This window comes from Vanellus vanellus (assembly GCF_965231255.1).
Source record: "Vanellus vanellus genome assembly, chromosome: 1".
NCBI classification, from domain to species: Eukaryota; Metazoa; Chordata; class Aves; order Charadriiformes; family Charadriidae; genus Vanellus; species Vanellus vanellus.
The window spans coordinates 76,938,484-76,960,660 of NC_138905.1; the positions used below are offsets into that span (position 1 = coordinate 76,938,484).

Here is a 22,177-nt window from a genome sequence, read left to right on the forward strand (position 1 = left end):
ATAATGACGGGGGAAAGCAAGGGACAGTAAAATGGCAATACTGTCCTTTTCTAACCGGCAATCAAAGCCCCCGCTGTATTGTTGGGTTAAGAAGAGGATGGCTTCTGTATGTCGAGGCCGCAACTCGTTATTGCACCAAATAAACCTCTCAAGCCGTAACTTGCCCTGCTGGGACCGCCTGGGAGCCCACACCCTCGCATGGACCGCAGTAAGGAGCAGGGTGCCCGGGTGCTGGGATGGCCGGCACCGGCCCTTCTGAGGCCTTCTGTCAGTCTGCCCTGTCTCGTCTCGGCTGATGATGGCCAACAGCCTGATTAATTAATGGCGGCGTTTATCAGAAAAGCACGAGAACTGAGCTGTGCAGCAAGAAAGGATGTTTCAGCCAGGCCACTTAAAATTTTGGGTTACATTAATGTGTACAAATTAGTGACTAATAAGCAAATGTGTCTGTGTCTGTACTAAATGTGACACACTTCAGAGCTCTTTAATCAATATGTCTTAACCTGCAGTAAATAGGCCTCAATGGTTCCTAGGCACAGTTTCTCCTTACAAAATCAAGGAAGGCATATGCATGATGGTCCTAATATTAAGATAAAAAAAAAAAAAAAATTCCTCCCTTAGCCCCTCAGCTCACACAGGGGTATTGAGCCACCGGTGTCCCCAAGCACTTGCTTTCTGACTGTGCAGGCAGCTCATTTGGCCAGAACATCCATCAGTCACGGAATCACAGAATGGTCAGGGTTGGAAGGGACCTCTGGAGATCATCTAGTCCAACCCACCTGCCCGAGTAGGGTCACCTACAGCAAGTTGCACAGGATGGCATCCAGGTGGGTTTTGAATGTCTCCAGAGTGGGAGACTGCACAACCTCTCTGGGCAGCCTGTGCCAGTGCTCTGCCACCCTCAGAGTAAAGAAGTTCCTCCTCATGTTAAGATGGAACTTCCTGTATTCAAATTTGTGCCCTTTACCTCTTGTTCTAAAGCCATGGTTCATCTGGGAATTAGCACTGGTGAATAAAGGCAGGTTAACAGACCAACCCAAAGGTAAGCGGGTCACGTCACTGCACAGGCTATACCTAGACTTTACCAAGACATTTAGTTGCAGGAATGGTGTTATTTACTCCTGGCATTTCCATGATAAAAGCGTGCCTGGCTGTGTAATCCTTTCTTTCTTTGAGGACTGCTGCTGCACCAGAAACTCCCAGGTGGAGTAATTATAGCACCATTGGATAGAGAGAAGGGTTTCAGGATTGAGAGGCTGAGGCTTAGGAAACTGGGGAGGTAACTAAGAGACAGGCTGAGCACACGGACCACGGAGCTTGGTGGGAGACAGACTGTCAGGTGAGGCTCCAGCTTGAGAATTAATACTTTGGGAAGGATGGAGACCTCAAAGTCCCCACTCCCTGCTCTCAGTGAGCTCTGACTTTTTAAGAAGGACAAGGAAATCCTGGAGACAGTTCAGCGGAGGGCTACAAAGATGATCAAGGGACTGGAGCATCTCTCCTATGAGGAAAGGCTGAGACACCTGGATCTGTTTAGCCTGGAGAAGAGAAGACCGAGAGGGGATCACATCAATGCTTATAAATATCTAAAGGGCAGGTGTCAAGAAGATGGGGTCAGACTCTTTTCAGTGGTGCCCAGTGACAGGACAAGGGGCAACAGGCACAAACAGGAACACAGGAAATTCCACCTCAACATGAGGAAAAACTTCTTTAATTTGAGGGTGGCAGAGCACTGGAACAGGCTGCCTAGAGAGGATGTGGAGTCTCTTCTCTGGAGATATTCAAAACCTGCCTGGATGCATTCCTGTGCAACCTGCTGTAGGTGACCTGGCTTTGGCTGGGGGTTTGGACTAGATGATCTCCGAAGGTCCCTTCCAATCCCTACAATCCTGTGATTCTGTGACCTGGCTAGGTTCCCACTGACCAGCCCAGGCTGTGTCTCCACTGCTTTTCAGTGTTGGTCAGCTTGTGGAGACTTGGCAGCAAGAGCCAAAGCTCCCATGGGAATGTCCAACAAATGCAGTGTCTCAGAAACTTTCCTCTTCCCTATATTCGTACACAAAACGTGACCCAAAGGCCTGCTCTGGCTTCTTTGGGGGAAGGACTGAGCCTGCTATAGATCTGCACAGTTTGTTCCAGCTGCCATCTTTTACTCAGTCTCCCTGAGTGAGCCTGTCCAGCCCAAATGCGTCCTTCATGCATGTGTGGGCCCCGGCTGCTTTGGTCTAGAAGCCTGTAAAGCACAGTGTTCTTGCTCACCCTTTCTAGATCCACCAAAGAGGTGTAAATTAACTCTGAATGAGCCCTTTCCCTCTTCAGGGAAATTTAGGCACCTGAGTAGGGCTAACAAACCAGCACTTACCTGTTGGCCACCTTAGAAAAGCAAAATACTTAGGCCAGAAATGCAGAGATGCCTGCATGCTTTAGAAACAGGTCTTATTCACAGGCTTTCCTTGATCCTTGACCTTGGCAAAGGTCAGCATCTGGTGTTTGAGCTGTCAGTTTGGTTAGGCACAGCATCTTCCGCAACACTATTGCCCCATTCCTTTGGCCATGCTGTTCACACGCAAGTGGGACAGCACCAAATTTCCACCCCGTTGCGTTGTGCCAGAAAAGAGGAACAGAGAGCAGGGGGAGCCTGACCTCAGCTCCTGCACAAGCAAACGTTTGCTGCCCCGTGCAACGGGTTTGACAAAGCACTGCCTGATCTCTTCAGTAGAGAAAGCCAACCCACGGTGTTAGCAAGGTGGCTCTCTGGACACTCAGGTTTTCTTACTGCCTGCATTAGACCTGGGAATGACCCAGATTCTGCGCTGATCTCATTTACCTTTGATCAGCGCTTCATTTCTGTTGGCCAACACAACCTTTTACATGCTTTTGGGATCCCTAACAGCTAAATCATAGGACAGAGGTTTTACAACAGATTTAAGTACATGTTTGGTTATGAAATTGCTAGCGGTGCTACCTATCTGACCTGTAATTTTATCAAAGACTAACTTAAATCTGCTGACTCCAGTGACGCTGCTGCTTGTAAACGGAAATTCCCTGGGCTCCCATCTGGGTTCTCTCTGCTAATGTGAATAAAGGAGTTGCAACATTTTTATGAACGGAATTTGCCCCATGGCTTCTGTATTTTAAATGAAAGCCTAGGAAAAGACTTCCTGCATTCAGTTGATAAACACAGGCACTGTAGTTTTATCATTTATCTTGCTTACCCAGGACTGCAATAAATGGTAACAAAAAATGGTAGAGAAAAAATTCTGTGAAAATGAAGGATGTTCAAGTTTGAGATGCATTAATTTCCCCTACCAGTGTCAGAAGGAAGCCTCACTTCTAAGCAAGCCGGCTGCATGTCCTGTCCCCTATGCAATTCCACGTGGCAGGCATCCTCATTACCTGCAGCTTTAAACAGCTCCAATATGATTCTTTGAAGGGGTACACAGACCAGAGGTGCAGAAACATTTCTATAAATAGGAGCCTAACATCAAACCTTTTTGGCTTCTGTATATACATATATACAGTTTAAACCTAAAGCTATGTTTTTCAGGAATTAATTATTATGAAGAAGAAAAATTTAAAACTATCGATCAAACAAAAATAAGCTTTAAACCATCTGGAGGTTAATTTAGCCACATAATGAATTCATGCTCCCCAGAACAGGGACCGGAGTGGGTACCTGTACTTGCTGGCACCTGCCGCCACTTACTTTCAGTGGTGCATGGAAAGTGCTGCCTTTGTAAAACATTTCCTGGCTATAATGCCTCCTTGTATTCACAAGGTTGCAACTAGCAATTTCAGCTGTAAATAGAGAAACATGTTTTTTTTTTAATTTTTCTTCCCCACCTATAATTTTTTTTGATCCCTGATTTATTATCAACTTCCCTTCTATTGTCAAATAATAACTGTATATAGAACAGCAAGACTAGAATGGCCTGTCTGTCTCAATCAAGGCTTTCAGACTTGAAGGGCTTATTTCTGGGCCTGAAAATCACGCAGAGGTCTAACATGTGTGAACAAATAATCCAACATAACTCCGGAAGGAATGCCATGACTCATGTCTGTAGCTCATACAAGGATCTCAGGTCGGTATCTGAAAGCCCAGGTGGGAGAAGGCAGCAGTCGCCGTGCGTCTCTGCTGTCACCTTCTGCATTCCCTGCCATACCGATTATCTGCCGAGATAAGGCGAAGCAGGAGCCTCTTAGAAGTGGCTCTGACTTTCCGGTCTGAGCTTGCCTGCACTGAGAAAGGCGTGAGAGGTGGTACTGTCCTTACACTCCACGTCTTGTCTTCTTCGTGGGGTTTGGCACCTCCTGCCTCTCCCTTGCCTTCCTGCGCTGCCTGTCAGGCTGAGTGACAGTCCTCAGCGGGCAAGCGGAGTATAAGAGGGAGACAGCTCATGCTTGGGACAACCAGGAGGATTTCTGAGCTTCAGGTTTCATTTTCCCTGCCCGGTGTATTGGCTAAGAGAAAAACTTCTTCCTGGCATGGCTAATCGGTAAGAGAAAATCATACTAATTCTTCTCTAACACAAAGGGCAGCGGGCATGGAATATATCTGTCTGGGAGACGTGTAAAAGGGAGTTAAGTGAAACGCAGCACTGCAATAACCCTGCTTCCTGTTTCTGTTCTGGTTTACCAACTCGCCTCCGTGTACAAAGTTGGTGGGACAACTGAATTGTAAGCTGGTTTAGCTAAAATAAGCTGCTGCTAAGGTCAGATTTTGCTTAAACGTAGCTGATGACGTAGAATAGATTCTCCAAACATCACCTGCCTGCCCAGGACCTTGGCAGAGTGTTTGCTGAGTAACTGCTCACTCTTATGTTTGTCCCTTGACAATGCATTTTCCTTTCCACCTACAAAACCTGTCTTACTTAGCCTTCAGTATTTCAAAAACTGACTTTAAACAAACGAAAACTTCACTGGACTCAAGTAAAAGACATATGCATGGGCATAAGAGGAAAATTGAGAGAATTGCTGATGCATGTATTTCACAACATTTGAACCGATTTCTTGAAATGATTGGAAACTTCTTGTAAATGGCTGCTCATCGGGCTTTCCAAATGCTTTTCTTCTCTATGCCAAGATTAAAGGCTTTTTAAAATTGGGTGTTGTTCAAAGGATGTCTGAAGGTAAATTTACTTTAGAGTAGATGTTCAATCAAACCTTCTTTGCAGGGCTCTGTGTGACCCATTTGCAATACATGTTTTTCTTGCTTTGACACTATTGACTTGCTCACATGATTTGCCACTGACCCTTTAATTCTCTTCATGTCTTGAGTAATTTCTGATTTATAGTAACAAAAGACAACTTCTTGGGGCATTGTTTTGGATAGAATGAGGGTTTTATACAAGAAAGTAATTTGGAAAAACAGGCGCACCATGTGAATGTTTTGCTTGAAAGCTATAATAAAATGGAGATGTTTGTTAGATTCTTTGGCTCTAGCTGCAGTGCTGGTGCATTAGAGTTACTATTGCAAAGAGCCTCCCCCAAAAGTTTTCTCAGCTGTCACAAGTGCAGACTAAGTGTTCTTGTTATTGGGGTGGTGCTTTGCGCACGTAAGCACATCCAAGCAAGACTCCAACTGGACAAAATCCAATTGGCCAGACTTCTCGCACAGAAATAATTCGTGCTATGTGAAAGCACAAATCTAACAACTGAGAGATTTCACCATAGGGAGGGGACTGAGAATTAATGATAAAAATCTCTGGTTTGAGTCATACAGGCAATTGTATTGAAAACCAGCGAGTGAACACACAATACTCTTTTTCAGGAAAACCTTACCTAAATGCTGTGTGTCATGGATTTGTCTGAGGGTGTTGGGCTGCTTCTCTTTGAAGTTGTCTCACCTCATATGTATAAGCTAAGTTTATGGACCTTTTGTAAAGAAATACTGTCCAGAAGGAGTTTTTACAGGATCACAGAATCACAGAATTATCAGAGTTGGAAGGGACCTCTAGAGATCATCTAGTCCAACCCCCCTGCTAAAGCAGGATTGCCCAGAGCACATTACTCAGGACTGCATCCAGGCGGGTCTTGAAAATCTCCAGGGAAGGGGACTCCACAACCTCCCTGGGCAGCCTGTTCCAGTGCTCTGTCACCCTCACCGTAAAGAACTGTTTCCGTGTATTTGAACGGAACTTCCTATGTTCTAACTTGTGCCCATTGCCCCTCGTCCTGTCACTTGGAACCAATGAAAAGAGCCTGGCTCCATCCTCCTTCAACCCACCCTTTAGATACTTGTATGCCATAATAAGGTCTCCCCTCAGCCTTCTCTTCTCCAGGCTAAAGAGTCCCAGCTCTCTCAGCCTTTCCTCATAAGGCAGATGCTCCAAGCCCTTAATCTTAGTTGCCCTTCGCTGGACTCGCTCCAGCAGTTCCCTGTCCCTCTTGAACTGGGGAGCCCAAAACTGGACACAGTATTCCAGTTGTGGCCTCACCAGTGCAGAGTAGAGGGGGAGAATGACCTCCCTCGACCTACTGGCCACACTCTTCCCTATGCAGCCCAGGATTCCATTGGACTTTTTGGCGACAAGGGCACATTGCTGGGCCATGGATAATTTACTGTCTACCACAACCCCCAGATCCTTCTCCTCCAAGCTACTTCCCAGCAGGTCAGCCCCTAACCTGTACTGGTGCCTAGCATTCTTCCTCCCCAGGTGCAGGACCTTGCACTTGCTTTTGTTGAACCTCATTAGGTTCTTCTCTGCCCAGCTCTCCAGCCTGTCCAGGTCACTCTGGATGGCAGCACAGCCCTCTGGGGTGTCAGCCACCCCACCCAGTTTGGTATCATCAGCAAACTTGCTGAGGATACACTCTGTCCCCTCATCCAGGTCATTAATGAATATATTAAACAAAATAGGACCAAGTATTGACCCCTGGGGGACACCACTGGTTACAGGCCTCCAACTAGACTCTGCCGCTGATCACAACCCTCTGAGTTCTGTCCCGCAGCCAACTCTCAATCCACCTCACTGTCACCTCATCTAGCCCATACTTCCTCAGCTTCCTAATGAGGATGTCATGGGAGACAGTGTCAAAAGCCTTGCTAAAGTCAAGGTAGATGACATCCACGACTTTCCCCTCATCCATCCATGACTATGGAAGTTGCAAAACAAGTTCTTTGCTTTGGCAGGCATATATTTTTCTTTATTCTGATCTTCTGTTACAATGTGTACAGGTGCTCTGCTCTGTCTGGAAACTAAAGAGACAGCAGAAAGAAGAGGAAAAGTCCATGATGATATTGTGGTAGCACCCAGCAGAGAAAACAGGGAGAAAAGGCTTTTATTTTATAAAACTAAGTGACTCTAGAGTTTTAGGACACATTTTCTGAATGCATTTAGTAGAAATATATTTATTAAATAAATATGAGGACTGGAATCTCTAGGTACGCTGTTGCTGTAACCCTCTCCTGAGTAGACGCCCTGAGCTTGCCTCCATGAGCTCATGCGATATTCCATAACATTTCTAGAGAAGGAAAGATCAAACAGAGCCCTACAGTCCTTTATGAACACAGGAAAAATCTGCCAAGAGCAAACCAAGAACAAGCAATAGGTATTGAAGGGATGACAGATTTCCTGTATAGGTGACTTTTACCAAAATACATACATACTAAAATATATGTATATAAAATACTATATATACATGGAACAAAATATTAAAAACACAACTGACATCCCACCTGATATTTCACATACCTTGGATGTTCAACAGACAGCAGACTTCTATCCGCCACTGGTAGTTACTTCCAAAGTAAAAACTGTATTAAACATACTATGGCAGTATGCAAACAAATGGGATAAGGTGATGCAGAAGAGTAGACAGCAGGAGAAAAGCGATCCAATAAAACTAGGTCATTCCAAGGTAACACGAATGTAGACTTGAAGTTTGAAAAACATCTCCAGTACTGTTCAGTGAACTTGCTGATCCTGTTCTTGGGACTTCAGCTGAGCTGGTGAGATGAACAATTTTCTGTTTAGTGTTGGTTTGTAAGTTTTTTTTGAGAAGGAATTGCACTTCTTAAGACTCTGGAAAGAATATACGGCTGAAAATAAATAAAAATGCTCCTGTTGGTGGCTTCTGTGATATGTTGTGAGGCTAACTCCCCGTGAAGTTGAGGAGGTGCCTTGTTTGGGCTGCACAGCCACTATTGATAATGTGATGCCACAAGCCACACTTCTGCTGTAGAAGCAGAGCCTGGGGTTTTGGCAAAGGCTGAATATAGCTCCTTTGTGACAGCCTCCTTCTGCTTCAATGTAAGATCCATGCAAGTATCCGTGCTTGTTCCAAGCAAAAATCTTCCTTCATATTCTTGTTTAACCCTAGCAACAAACATATCATTTGGCTCCCATTTACTAGAATTTTGAGTCCTTTTCCTTCCCTCAGGTATTGACACCTATTCAAGCCCAGTTCAAAATTCAGGTGATCCTGTAGATGTCCCATCAACGATGATCTCAAAGTATCACAGAGCCTGAGTGCAAACTGACTGTCAGTACCTCCAGCGTAGCTGAGGTACCTGATGGCTCAGATTCCCACCTGCAGGCAGACTGAGGTGTGGCAGCCAAAGCTCTTACGGTTGTCTGCCCTGCCCTTCTGTAAGAGGCTGATGCTGAGTATAATATGAATATTATCTACGTTCTTTATGCTCCTCAGCTGCTGCCGCTTATCCTCTGGTACATTAATGCAAACTGTCAGCTTTTGGCTCTTAACTCAGGGATATAAATTCCTTTGGGCAACAAGCTCTTGATGAGTTAAGTGCAGATTGCTTAGGCTTTTCAGGATTTTAATCTTTGGCTGTATAAGCTCCATCCCACAGTTACACTGACAATTCTGGAGAAAAAGGACTGATCAATAATATGAAAAAAAGTCCCAGTTCTCCAGGTATAGTTTGCTACTTTCCATTTCTCTCCTTATGGAGCTTAGACCAGCAGTTTATGAGCCAGCAACAAAATGCAGTCCAGGACAGGAGAAGGCACATAAAATATCGCTGTACTGCTTCTAGACTAATCTCCCACCGTTTGTTTAATGCCCTCTTTTTTCTGCTGTGACTTCTGTTCCCTCCCTGCAAACAACAGGGCAGGTGCCCGCCTGGCTCACTTTTTGCTCTTCCTGCCTTCCTCACATCAAGGCTGCCACGTCAGAAGACTGTGACCTTACCACAGTATTTGTTTGCTCTTTCTGCTAGAGAGCATGGAATTTGCCACTGGCTGAAGGATGCAGCAAGTATCTCCATCCTGGCCAGAATAGAAGGAGAAAACATAACAGTAATCAGGAGGTTCAGAGTAGGATTTGAAGGCACCTTGGTTCATTCTGGAAGAACTGATGGCAAAATCATGACAAGTTGGCCAAATGGGCATTGAAATAAATGCCCATTGTTGACAAATTTCTGCACTTTTTTTCTTTTCTTGGGAACATCTGCTTTGGAGGAGAAATTCAAAATTATCAAGCGGTTCTTCTCTGAGCTTTGATGTATGTGCTGGTTTATAACTGATTAGTTCAACTGTCAGTCATTTAAAGATTAATCCACTTCTCTTTCTTCTCCGCTTTGTTCTTTGTCCTGACACTCACTTTTTATGTGTTAGTGAGGACGTAGTGCCCTTGAAACTGGAGCTAACTTTGGGCAGTTCATCACAATAACAACCCTTTCTAGATCTTGGTGATGGATGGATGGATAGACTTCTGAAAACTATACACTACTATGCAGGACAAAATTCCATTAAAATGAGGAAAGGACCAGCCTGGGTAGGTTTGTATGTGCATCAGAGATGAATGCATGAGAGAATTTTATTGTATGCAGACCGTGTGTTTAGAGTCATAGTCATCCTTCATTACACTAACTTTATGCTAGGATAACCACGTGTATGGGCGAAGGGAAGCATCTCTAGTATGGAGTCTTGCAGGAAAAAAAGCTAGGAAGAGTGTATATAAGATTGCTGCAAGAAAAGGATCATAGAGAGAATTCTTTGTTTCCTGGTTTGTTGTGTATGATTGCTGCACGCTGATAACAATCTCCTGCTTGCTTCTCGTTTGTACACAGAATCCTCCTGAATGAAACACCACCATCTTCATTTTTATTTCAGTGCATGGAAAACTGCAGGAAGGCTTATTAAGAAGAATTTTGTTAAAATATACTCTAAAATAACCGTAGGGAAGGCTCAAGTTTCCTTACAGGTTACCTACCTTCTTTAGATATTAACATGAACCATAAGCTGTATGTTCTTCAGAGCAGCACTGACAGAAAGGTGTGGGGAGAAGAGAAAGCTCTCCTTATGACAAGCTAGTATCCAGAACATAGAGTGACCTTAGAAGACTCTAGAAGTCACTTGCAGAAATAACAGCACGTGTCTTTTTTAACATGTGTATTTCTCTGGATTTCTTGACAGGAAGGCCTTAAATCATGAACTTTCTAAACTTTTCAATGAGATGTGGAATGTGGATGTTAACCGCCTTATGCCTGGGAAAGACTACACCATTGATTTGCAGGTAACCAATTGCTAAGTCCCATAAGGATTAAGGGCAGGATGGTACTGTAGGAAAAGGTGTCTGCAAAACTCCCTTTTGCTAAAAGAGTTGCCTGTGCTTTGTTATTTCCACTAATGGCATAGGCAGGACTTCCGAATGATGAATTGCTTTTGAGAGGGAACAGTACAGAGAACACAATGGTCCACAATATGCTGGTTACAAGTGGAGTCTCTCAGGTGTCTGTCTTGGGTCCTATAACATTTAATATCTTTATCAGTGGTCTGGAGGAGGAGATGGAGTGCAACCTTTCTAATTTTGCAGATGACAGTAAACTGTGGTGATAAAGTTGGTGTATTCAAGCGCAGGGCTTCTCTTCAGCTGGACCTAGGCAAGGTGGAGGAATAGGCTAAGGAAGGAGCATCACAAAATTGAACAAGGATAAATGCAGCCAGAACAGGATGCCAACAGAGCCTGTGAAATCTCCACCTCCGGAGGTTTTCAAGACCCAACAAGATGACACCCTAAGCAATATGGTCTGAATTCAGTGTTGACCATACTTTGAGCAGGACTAGAGATGTCCTGAGGTCCTCTCCATCCTGGATGTTTCAGTATCTGTATGACTGCTTCTGTGTATGGTCTGGGTGACTTGCAGCGAGGGAGAAGGGGAGATAGGTCCCAGGTCATTCTTGGGGGAATAAGGGAGGAATTTGAAGAATTCCTGAGTCTTTTCTGGAGAGTTAGGAGTAGCACAAAGGTGTGGGTGAGGAGGGTTTCAGGGTTGTTGCTACTGCTCCCAGGGAACTGTGAGGGAGGAGTGAGTATCAGATTTGCCATTTCACTCCTTGCCAGCTCAGTGTAGTGCAAACATGACCATGTGTTTTGGCCACAAATTGCAGTAGGCCACTGAATATTCAGTATCCCATTTTGTACTCACACACGTGCTCAAACACTTTATTTCAACGTTGCTTCATATTATAAGTTACAATTTTCTGTTGCTGATAAACTTGAAAAAGGGGGTACCTGCCTCCAGCCAAAATGTGTGTGGGGAAAACTTTTCCCATATGGTTTCTCTATTTCTCAGAAAAAGTCTCTAGTTACCCCTTGTCCATGTTAACAAACTGTTACTCATCTTTTCTCCTCTTTCCTTGAGAATGCCCTTTTTGGAACAGAAATTTGAAAATTGTCAGGAGAGCCTCCTTACCATTTTGGATGTGCTTATTAGTAACATTGATTAAAATGCCCTTAAATGTGGCCAACCAGAAGTCTGAAAATTTCAGAGCTCCAGGATGCTCCAAAGCTGGTGGAGCTGCACAGAAATATCTCAGCATCTCCCTGGCACTGGGGCAATGGCTGGGGCTGCGGCCACGAAGTCAGAAAGAGAAGACAAAGGCCGAGCCTGAGGGAGCCTGCTTAGGCATTATCATGGAGGAGAGGAGAATTAGACTGGCTAGCTTAGGAAGTAGGGACTCAGGAGAGAAACAACCTCTCTGCTGCACTGCATGGTCTCACAGACTATATGCAGTAGGTCTGTGGGTTACAAAAGAACAGAGAAGGAAGGTGTCCGGATCTCCCTTTTATTTATTTGTGGTGCGAGGGAGCCTTGACTCTACTTTACTTCTCTTTATCATTTGTGATGTGTATAGCATAGTAGCACAGCTGGTTACTGATCAGAACCGAGCTACCACATGGGTCATCACAATCATCTCTGAAAAAGAGTCAACAGAGAAATTTCAGGTTCTTACAGTGTCAGAGATTCCGTCTTTTTTCTTTACGCTGGCAGGTCTTCTGTAATGTCTTCTCTTGTTTTGTAGGGAGACCATTTGTAACAAAGAATCCTGATAGCATTATGGCTTTTGTTTTGATTATTATAAAGGCAGGCACTGTGTCCTCTAAGGACATCTTACTTCTTCCGTTGTTTTACTCTGATGTTTCTCCTAGGGAAAAGCAGGTGCTGCACAGCAAGGTGACAATGCTGTCCAGGACAGTGCAGCCAGACATCTGTTTCACAATGTAAATGAAGAACGCCTGAAGAGCATAAAAACTTTTGCAAGTGAGTCCTGTTCTTTTGTTAATGGTGGAAATTACATGAAGAATCCATGTTGCTTTTTATGTGTTTGCCTAAAATATAACATCATATATAATTTGTATGATGGTGAGGATCATCAGGCTGCATGTCATTTGAAGGTAGTTTCCACAACATTTGCATGGAGGTTACCTCTAACCTCAGTCTCAGCAAGAACATCCTTTTGTGCCTTAGCCAAAATCTGAATTTCTCTGTGGTTCTTCCACTACAAAGTGAAATGGATGTTATTGCTTTGATCTTATTCCATATATTGAAAAAGATGCCAAAGTCATCTTTCCTCCTTTGCTCACAATTTCTAGCCATTTCAGACAGCACTAGGTCCACAGCTACTTCTTGTATTTCTGTTGGGGGCTATCCCTCAAGCGTGTCTATGAATATTTGTTTCCTTCCCTGATTTTTCTTTTTCCCAGATAGTTACATTAAGCTGATCAAACAGCCAGCATAATAGTGAACATCGTTTTTCTCTCTTCCTCCCACTCCTCTCTGAGCCACACAATCCTGTGTCTAGTGAGGGCAGCTCTGGTACCCATTGAACCCTGTGCTGAGTCCCTTCAGTTCACTAAACTGGCAGGGAATGACTTAGGTTTTTGACCTCAAGTATTTTTCTATCAGCTTGGTGTGCTGAATCAGCCCCCAGAGTCCACTGAGTGTCAGAGCACAAGTAGATGAAGTGACCGGAGGGAGCAGGTGGCAAAAGGGGTGGAAAGGAGAAAATGAACCCATCTGCTCAGTGGCCATGTGCTCAAGCTCAAGCCATCTCGTGTAGGTCTATGCTGTATTATTCCCTGACTGAAGTAATGCCCACAAAGCCTTCTGCGAGCTCACCTCAAGTTTATAATGTTTGTAATTTTGGTGGTCAGCTGTGATTTGTTTTGGTAGAAGGTCATTATTGCTTCAGCGCTCGGTCCTGTAAGGAAGCTCAGTAGCAAGCTGTTTATCTTAAAAAGAAGTACAGCAGTGGTCTGGCCTTGAGTCACCTCTAGACCTACATGGAACGGTGTACCTGAGAATGAAATTTTACATATAAAGGAATGTCTTTCTATAAGGGCTGTCAAAGCATATTATATAGCAACTTTTTATGATGGCACTCTCTAATGTCTGGATCACAGGTATGATTAGGCATACGGGCTGTTCATCAGGATGAACATGCTGAAAGTTTCTCTTTTTCTGCAGCCTTTATTTCCTTATTGGACAACTATGAGACATCAACCGGTGTAGAAGAAGTAGTGACTCCAGAAGAAATTGTTGAAAACAATTGTTTTCTTGATGCTATCCTAGCTACAGAAGTCATGAAAGTGAGTAACACAGATCTTTTTTAGTTCCTGAAAACATTGAATTAAAAAGTAAACTGTGTATATATCTTGGTTTTCTGTCCTTCAGCTGGCTCATGAATATCTGCTTAAAAAAAAACTAGCAAAGCCAAACCTTGCTGATTTCAAACATCAGCTCTATGACATCTGGTTCCAGCTCTATGCCAGGAATGGAGGAGACAGGTATGTTTGATGGATAGGGCCTCTGATAATCTCTATGCTATTCTGATTTACGTAAATGTAAGCCCGAGTGCCATCTGTTACACACAGAACTGGAAAACAGCCTCAGAATATGGCCTAAATGAGGTGTTCATTGCTCCCACGCAGATTGTGTTTAAAGACTTACCGATCTGACAGTAACAGTATTGCCCCTTGGGGTACACCACTGGTGAATGGCCTACAGCTCCAGTGCCCCTAATCACAGCCTTCAACCGCAGACATTCATCGACTTTTCAGCCCACCACATCATCCACTTTTCTAATCTGTACCTCATTGGTTTGTCTATGAGTCTATTATGGGAGAAAGTGTCAGAAGCCTTGCTAAAATCTGGATAAGCAGCAGTGCTGTATCTGTGGCATTTACTAGCAACCTTCATCATCAAATACTAATTTAGACTTTGTGGCTCGATCTCCTTGCAAGTAAGAAAGAAAACCCAACAAATCCAGACAAATAAAATAGCTGCTCACAAATCAACCTAAGCAAGCTTGGGCATCTTCTTGCCTTTTACCTCTGCCAATTTGAACCATTTAAACACATGAAAGACCTATATATTATTCTTTGGTTTATTACAGACCTGATTCTTGTGGGTTTGAACATGTTTTTGTTGGAGAAACAAGGCGTGGTAAACAGATCTTAGGTTTGCACAACTGGGTGCAATTTTACCTTCAGGAAAAGCGCAACCAAATTGACTACAAGGGATATGTCGCTCGGAAGAACAAAACCAGGGTAAGAAAAAGCAGGGTGCCTTTGCAAATAAGACAAATGGATCCAGAGATAAAAGCTGAATTGAGGCACAACAGTGCAATCACAGGCTCAGCTGTTTTGAACCTACATTCCCCGGGTGTATATAAGCAGAAGAAATACTAGCATGCCCTCAAGTCCAGCTTCTTTTTTTGCAAAAACGGTTTTAAAAAGTAGTGCTGGTGTTTACAGAATTGCAACAGTGCTGAAGCTTAATTGAGATAAATGATCATATACGCTCCATAGGACAGGGAAAAAGCTGTGCTCCAGGTATAGCACTGTGGCACAGCAAGGATGACTGAATCTTGCAATGCTCTCAAAAATCTGGAGTCGGAAAATGTATCTGTCTGGTCACAGCTGTGTTTCAGATTATTACATTGTTTTGTTTATGCTTTCAGCCTGACAAAGATCACAAAGTGTTGAGCATCCAGTTCAGCTGGAAGGGCTCAGTCAAGCCAATTGGAAGCACCTTTATTGGGGTCAGCCCGGAGTTTGAGTTTGCCCTTTATACCATCCTTTTCCTGCTGGCTGAAGAAAGTGTCACACGTGAAACAGTGAAGATAGAGGAATATGAGCTACAGATAGTTGTTTGTCGCCATGGGCAACACATTGGAACAGCATATCCAGTACTCCTCAACACCAGTAGTGAAGACTAGTAGTTAGAGTGATCGGGCAACATTTCTTTTTTTTTTTTTTTTTTTTTTTTGGGGGGGGTGGTATATGGGACTGGATGACAGAGTAAGTTGATGTGTTATTTTATACAACTCATTTCAAGTAAAAAATGACGATTCACTCGCTTTTGGTCTGCAATGGGGTTTTTAATCAAAAGCGTGTCATGGCTCAGTGTCTGACAAACCTTGAAACATACTGCTGCTCACTCATATTAAAGGCCAGATCAAACTTACATCATCCTTCCATAGTGCATGATAACACTGAAGTTTTCAGCATACAATGGAATTTAGGAAAATGATTTATTAAAATTAATAGTTCTCTTATTTGTTAACTATACCATATCTGAAAGAGCAATAACCACACATTGCTTACACTTTGCCTTCCTGACACATTCCACAAGAATTTCTTCAACAAAGCAGGTATGTTTACTCACACTGGTAAAAGACCTGCTTTTGGCTATTTGTTTTCCTGAAGACAACCAGAAAAGTCAGCCTATCACAGAGGAATATAAAACAGTAGAAAAGATCATTTGAAATAAAGTGCCATTGGAAAATGGGAAAAACTTTATACTGAGCCATGCAGGGATTTAAAGTGTTTTCCATTTCTTAAAGCAATTTTCACATACTCCCCATATGCTTCACCAGCTGTAAGAATCTTTATCACCCGGGAAATTTGGGCCTGAGCTCCAATAAACCGTGTCCTATACCACTGGCTGCCATTTATTTACATACCTAGAAACATTACAGGGAGCAAGCGAAGGGTTCCTACAGTTGTTGAAACTACACGAGAGGCTTTTCAGGCCTGATACACAGGAGGAGCAATTGAGGGAACAGCAACAGAGCAGCAACTGATGGGCGCCGATGAACAGGTTCAGCGTTCCCTGCAGCATCAAGGGCTACTGAAGGACAACAAGAGAGTCCAAATTCAGGTTCTGGTGTATATTTGAAGCACGTGGGATCTGAGGCACATATTGGAAATGCTAGCAAATCACTGAGCTGTCACACAGAATACCTGCTCCTAGGCCAGAAACCAACTCTGTGGAAGGTGAAAGGCACTCAGGTTCCTTCAGGTTGGGGAACTTCCCTGCAGCCAAGGGCTCACAGGTCACATTGCAGGCCTGGACTGCTCTTCAGAGTCCTTCTTCATCTTTGCATATGTGGCAGGGCAGAACTGAGAATACAGCTGAGACAGGAAAGCTTGGGATGTGATCTCTAGCTTTGTCCCATGGCTCAGTTTGTTCCATACGTGCACCGCGTAGGTGTCCTTAAGGATCTTGTGAAGTTCTGAGGAGCTAATTGGTTCAAATAACTTTTTCCAGTCCTCCCAGTGAATAGGATATACGGCTTCTTGGGAAAGAGCACGCACTCCTTTGCAGTTCATGTTGTTCTCAATATTGCTGACTGAGCACCACCTCTTGAAGACACGTGTTAAGAGTTCTGGGCCCTGGTGCGCCCATATCCAGCCATTGTAGTTATCCACAAAGTCCTGCATGCAAAGCTCCATGAACTCATGCTTGGGCTTAAAGGACAGAAAGGCCCCATTAAGTACATCTTCAGACTGTTTACCAAGCGCATTGGTGAGGTTCTTTAAGTTCTTAAGCACAATGAAGTCTGTGTCCAAGTAGATGCCACCAAATTTCCACATGATGGTAATTCTGCAGGCATCAGACAAGACAGGTAAGAAATAAGGTTCCTTCTGGTGCTCAGGCTGCAAGTACCACTTTGCCAGAGGCGTCCCTGAGAAAAGCTCTGGCAAGTCTAGGGGCTGGATTTTCACATTGGGGAAGCAGCTCAGCAACGAGAATGCCCAGTGGTTGGGTAATGAGGCATTCCCTTTTGCCAAACCTTTCATGAGCACCACGACCTTTGTCTCAGGATGCGCACGGGCCGCTGACTCCACGGAGCATGTGAACAGGTAACTTGGGTCAGTTTGCTCTGAGGTCTCCACAAAAAACACATCCCCTGGGGAGGGAGGGGGCACACTGGCAGTGGGATGAGGAAGGAAAAGCAAAAACTGCTCACACCTGCTTTGTGTAGGCAAGCTGTAGACCTGCCCCTCAGCATCCTCTCCAGTTCTCCAATAGAACATGACCGAGGCAAAGAACACAAGTGAAATGGTGAGGATAAACAGAGCCCTGAGTCTGTGACTCAGCACTGCTGTGGTCAGTTTTGGCAGGCAGCTGGACATCCTGGGCAGTTGCGCTCCTGTCGGAGCCTGCTCTCCCAAGACAACCGTCGTTATCTGAAGGGAAGGAAAGAAGAAAAAGACACTGGCAGGCAAGGCAGCAGACCACGAGCCTTGGGACAGTGGCACGGCAGAACAGAACTCTCCTTCCTTCACCTCACGGTAGCAGGCTTAAATTATGCCTTTGGGTCACTTCTGCAACAGTCTCCTCGCTTCTCTGTATTGTCACAGGGCCTTCAGATCCCACATCAGAAACTACTGCCCGTCTTTGGATTGCTGTCTTTGAAACACAAAATAAGGATGAGTCTTCCTTTCTGTGTATCACAAACCAAGACTGATCCTCAGTTCTGTCCATGTATGTTGTCCGTGTAAGTTGTGCTTGCCACTTGGAAGGATACACAGCATCTGGCACACAAATGGCATACCTACATGGTATTTCACAACAAAATCTGGGAACAGCATTAGAGACTTTATCTATCGTCTTCTACAAATTCAGGTAATTCTGGACATGAGATGTATATGCAAAATACCATGGGATGAGGAAATATCAATATTCCTGGAGCTCCATCAATAGACGTGTGGAACTGCTGCCTTGCTGAGAATTTTTTCTCATTATGAGTTTTTTCTCCTGATATACAACCTGTCCTTCCCCAAAAACCAAACACAATACTAAAACCCCAGTTATCAGTTCCTGTTAAGAGGCCTCAGTCTCCCAAGCTGTTGAATGAGCAATTGCTGCCTTTCAAAATCAACCACCTGCCCCTACAGAGAGCTTCCTCATTTTTCATGACACTGTAGAATAGCAGAATGTATGGATAGTGGGAGGGGAATTGATACAATGCAGCTTTGGAGGCAGATGCAGACAAGAAGGACAAGAACTGCGTAGGTAAAGAGAGTTTTGAGGCTGCTTCCCAACCCTGCTCCCCTGCCAAGTCCTCACTTCTACCTCTTCTGGCAGATGGTGCTGGCTAACCCAACCGTCACCAACCCAGGATGCAAAGGTCATGCTGACTGTGACCTGCTCAGCTCTGACAGTGGAATGACCTGGTGATTGGATATGCAATCCCCCCTCCACCTTACCCTTATTTCCTCTCTTCCTCTTGCAAAAGGGAGGGATAGGGAGCAAGAGGTTATTAACAAGGCAGCAACAAAAAGAGAAGTCATTTTAGCTACATTCTCAGCATTAGCATCAGCATTTCTGCCCCTGCCTCGCCTTAAATGAAAGGACAGCAGAACCAGCACATTGTGGGACCACCAATGAGGCCCCAAAGAGCAATCCGCAAAAGCACATGAAGAAGCAGCACAGAGGATTGCGGCATTTAGGATGAGAGAAAACAGCCTCAAGTTGTGCCAGTGGAGCTTTAGATTGGATATTAGTGAAATTTTATTCACTGAAAGGGTTGTCAAGCATTGGAACAGGCTGCCCAGAGTAGTGCTTGAGTCCCCATCCCTCAAGGTATTTAAAAGACATGTAGATGTGGCACTTAGAGGCATGCTTTAGTGGTGGTTTTGGAAGTGTTAGGTTGATGGTTGGACTTGATGATCTTAAAGATCTTTTCCAACATAAACAATTCTATGATCCTATGATTTCTCCTGCCTCCCTCTGCTCCATCTCCAAATCCAAATCCCCAGGCTCCAGAACAGAGAGCTTCAGGAAACACCAGAAGCTTTAATCTGTAACCAAACAGACAGGGAACAGGACAGAGAATCCAGCTGGCACAACGCCATTTGTCATTCACCCCTGGTTTCTGCAAAAGGGTCACATAGTAAACTCGCCATGTAGCCAGAAAATGACTTGTCAGCCGCACTGGGAAGTTTCCAAGCGCAACGGCACAGAGCCACCACTCTCCACTAGGCACTGGGGCTTTGGGGGATAGAAGAGAGGCACCCAATACACAATCATCAGCGTAGGAACCCCCAAACAATTTTTTCTCCTACAGAGTAATGCCAGCATGTGCTGTGGGTGGTACAGGCAGTGCAAAAAACCCACTCTGCTTTCTACATACCTATTTCCTCCTCCCTCCACACCACAGCCTGTTGAATCCTGTAAACCATTTTTAGCTTGGTAAACTGCAGAAGAGAAAGCAAGGACAGGCTAGAGGGGACAGAGCTTTTGCTATAGAGAAGGCAGAAAAACGCGGCTCTAATCTAACAGTGAGCAAGCTTCAAGGTAACGTGCATATTTTTAGTAAGAGGAGGAACTTCTATTACAATTACAGTTCTATATATTTAGAAATACATTTCTGCTTTTGTAGTGGATAAGAGGACATTTTAGACACTGCATTAGCCAGTTGATTTGTTTCACAAAACAAACACAGGAAATCTGGTTCTCTACCTTCCTCTGAAACTGCAAGTGCCGTTGCAAAGAAACTATGAATACTACTCACCTGTCCTTGCTTTAAAGACACCACAGAAGTCACTGCTCAGCTGGACAGGATTTTCAAGAGGTTGGTATCTCTGAGAGCGCCTATAAGTATATGGTCTGGCGCTTCCTTTCTCTGAAACGAAATGGTGAAAGATGGAGTCTGAACACATGGACAAAACAAGCAGATCAAGGAGGATGTGACATCATATGTTCAGCTAAACAGTGGCTGAAAGAAGGGTCATGCAGCTGTGCTGTTAAGAACCCATCTAATTAGAACTAAAACAGAAAACACACACACAAAAAAAAAAAAAAACACAAAAGAAAAAGGAAATTGAAACCCCATCATTGCTAAACATTAACCTTTCTACTCTGGCAGGAAAGCATTTTGCTGTTTTGTTTTCTACTCGTTTGAGAAGAATTCCCAGTGCTCACGTTGTTTGGGTGGCTGCCACGAGAACTGAGCTGAGAGTTTCATAGAACTGCCTCCTCCCACCCCAAGACTTCAGGTCTGAATGCTCCTCTAAACACACACTCTTTCGACCAGTTAATTTACTCACCCATTTAGGATGAGTAAATCCCTCTTATGCCAGATACTTCATTGAACGACTTTGCCAAATTCAGGTGTCCCTCATTTTATGATAGAGTTCCCCCTTGTCCTCGTGCTCAATGGCAGCTGGCCTTCCCTTACAGAAGACACATTGACGCATTCAGAAAACACCACCTTAATCCATACAGCCACTAAGTTTAGGGTTTAGTGCAGTTTCTACTCAGTTGCCTGCAACAGATGTCAGGCCGATTGCTCAGTAGCCCCTTCTCCCCTCCACAAACCCTTCCAAGCACTGCAGCACCACAGATGGACTCATAAGACTCCAACACTGGGGAAGCTCTTTGGAAAGCACCTTAAGCTATTTGCAGCCCTTTCAGCCATGAAGCTCTCCATGCCTCAGGTCAGGCCCCTTTTAGTCCCAGAATCACAGAAGGGTTGGGGTTGGAAGGCATCTCCTGAGATTGTTTGACCAATGGCCCTGCTCAAAGCAGAGTAACCTACAGCAGGGTGCTCAGGACCGCGTCCTCTTGGGCTTTGACTTTGTCCGAGGACAGAGAAACCACAGCCTCTCTGGGCTACCCGTTCCAGTCCTTCACCACCATTGCTTTCATTCTAATTCCCCATATTTCAATTTGTGCCCACAGTGTCTCATCCCGTCACTGCATTCCACAGAGAAGAGTCTGGCTTGTCTTCTTCACCCCACCCATCTCCAATCAGGTATTTAAACACTTTCACAAGATCCTCCCCGAGCCTACTCTTCCCCGAGAGAAATGGTCAGAGCTCTCTCAGCCTCTCTTCCTACATCACATGCTCCAGTCCCTTTCCCATCTTAGTGGCCCTTTGCTGGACTGGCTCCAGTACGTCCATGTCTTGCTTTTCCTGGGGAGCCCAGAGCCAGTACTCCAGATGTGTCTCAGAAGCGCTGAGTAATGGGGAAGGATTGTTTCCCTTGGCCTTGCAGGCAATGCTCTACATAATGCCATCCAGCAGGGTGTTGGCCGCCTTTGCTCAAAGGGCACACTGCTGGCTCCTGGTCAGCTTCTTGGCCACAGGACCGCCAGCTCCTTTTCTGCCAAGATGCTTTCCAGGTGGTCAGCCCATGTACTTTTCTCCTCTCCTCAAGTCTATCGCTGCACTGGCTCTGCCCAGCTTTGCGAGAAGCCACAGTCGGCTTATGTCCCCTACCTTTAAAACTCTGTGGTATAGGCACCTGTGTTCCCATCACAGGCAGTGAAGCCTGCAGTCCCTCACCTGCTTGTGCAAGCTGCGTTAGGGTTAGATGAATGACCATGCCTAATCCCTGGGCTAGATCCCCAGTGACAAGGATAGGATGTCACTGGGGACACTGCTGCTACTCCTGGACCTGGGCACTCGTCCTTCTGCCAGTGTGGACATGTCTGCCCCTGTTCTTCCACAATGTGTTCAATACTCCAGTGAAAGGAAGGTAGTGCTTTTCCTGCTCATACCAATGCAGAAACAGGCAGAGGCTGAGACCCTCTGTGAGCGTGACATGGACTGCTTAGGTACTCACCTGCCACAAGAATTTCTTCAGCACAGCACGAAACCTGCTAATGCATATTTTCTGACGAGACACGATT

The 22,177-nt window shown here is 44.7% G+C and overlaps 2 protein-coding genes across 2 annotated transcripts in view; one reads left to right on the top strand and one right to left on the bottom strand.

Annotated features, from left to right (window-relative positions):
* The first annotated feature begins 4,346 nt into the window (after nucleotides 1-4,346).
* On the top strand, nucleotides 4,347-15,608 carry LOC309686257 (poly(U)-specific endoribonuclease-A-like). The gene is made up of 8 exons (XM_082498837.1): nucleotides 4,347-4,496; nucleotides 9,579-9,738; nucleotides 10,380-10,479; nucleotides 12,397-12,508; nucleotides 13,715-13,836; nucleotides 13,922-14,034; nucleotides 14,643-14,796; nucleotides 15,210-15,608. The coding sequence occupies exons 3-8, from the start codon at nucleotides 10,420-10,422 to the stop codon at nucleotides 15,465-15,467; spliced, it is 819 nt and encodes a 272-aa protein (XP_082354963.1). The 5' UTR covers nucleotides 4,347-4,496; nucleotides 9,579-9,738; nucleotides 10,380-10,419; the 3' UTR covers nucleotides 15,468-15,608.
* Nucleotides 15,609-15,689: 81 nt separating this feature from the next.
* The window catches only part of LOC309686254 (lactosylceramide 4-alpha-galactosyltransferase-like), a 48,839-nt gene continuing 42,351 nt past the window's right edge, over nucleotides 15,690-22,177 (bottom strand). The window contains exons 3-4 of the mRNA XM_082498834.1: nucleotides 20,055-20,165; nucleotides 15,690-17,947 (exon numbers count right to left, since the gene is read on the bottom strand). Of these exons, the coding sequence (XP_082354960.1) occupies nucleotides 16,588-17,670 (1,083 nt within the window). The 5' untranslated portion in view covers nucleotides 17,671-17,947; nucleotides 20,055-20,165 and the 3' untranslated portion in view covers nucleotides 15,690-16,587. The remainder of the gene's footprint in view (nucleotides 17,948-20,054; nucleotides 20,166-22,177) is intronic.

What these genes read in the sequence shown, in the direction of transcription:
- LOC309686257 (XM_082498837.1), top strand. Translation starts at nt 10,420, where the DNA reads ATGTGGAATGTGGATGTTAACCGCCTTATGCCTGGGAAAGACTACACC. An exon ending in ACTACACCATTGATTTGCAG is followed by an intron (nt 10,480 to 12,396) that starts GTAACCAATTGC and finishes TGTTTCTCCTAG; the next exon opens with GGAAAAGCAGGTGCTGCACA. An exon ending in GAGCATAAAAACTTTTGCAA is followed by an intron (nt 12,509 to 13,714) that starts GTGAGTCCTGTT and finishes CTTTTTCTGCAG; the next exon opens with CCTTTATTTCCTTATTGGAC.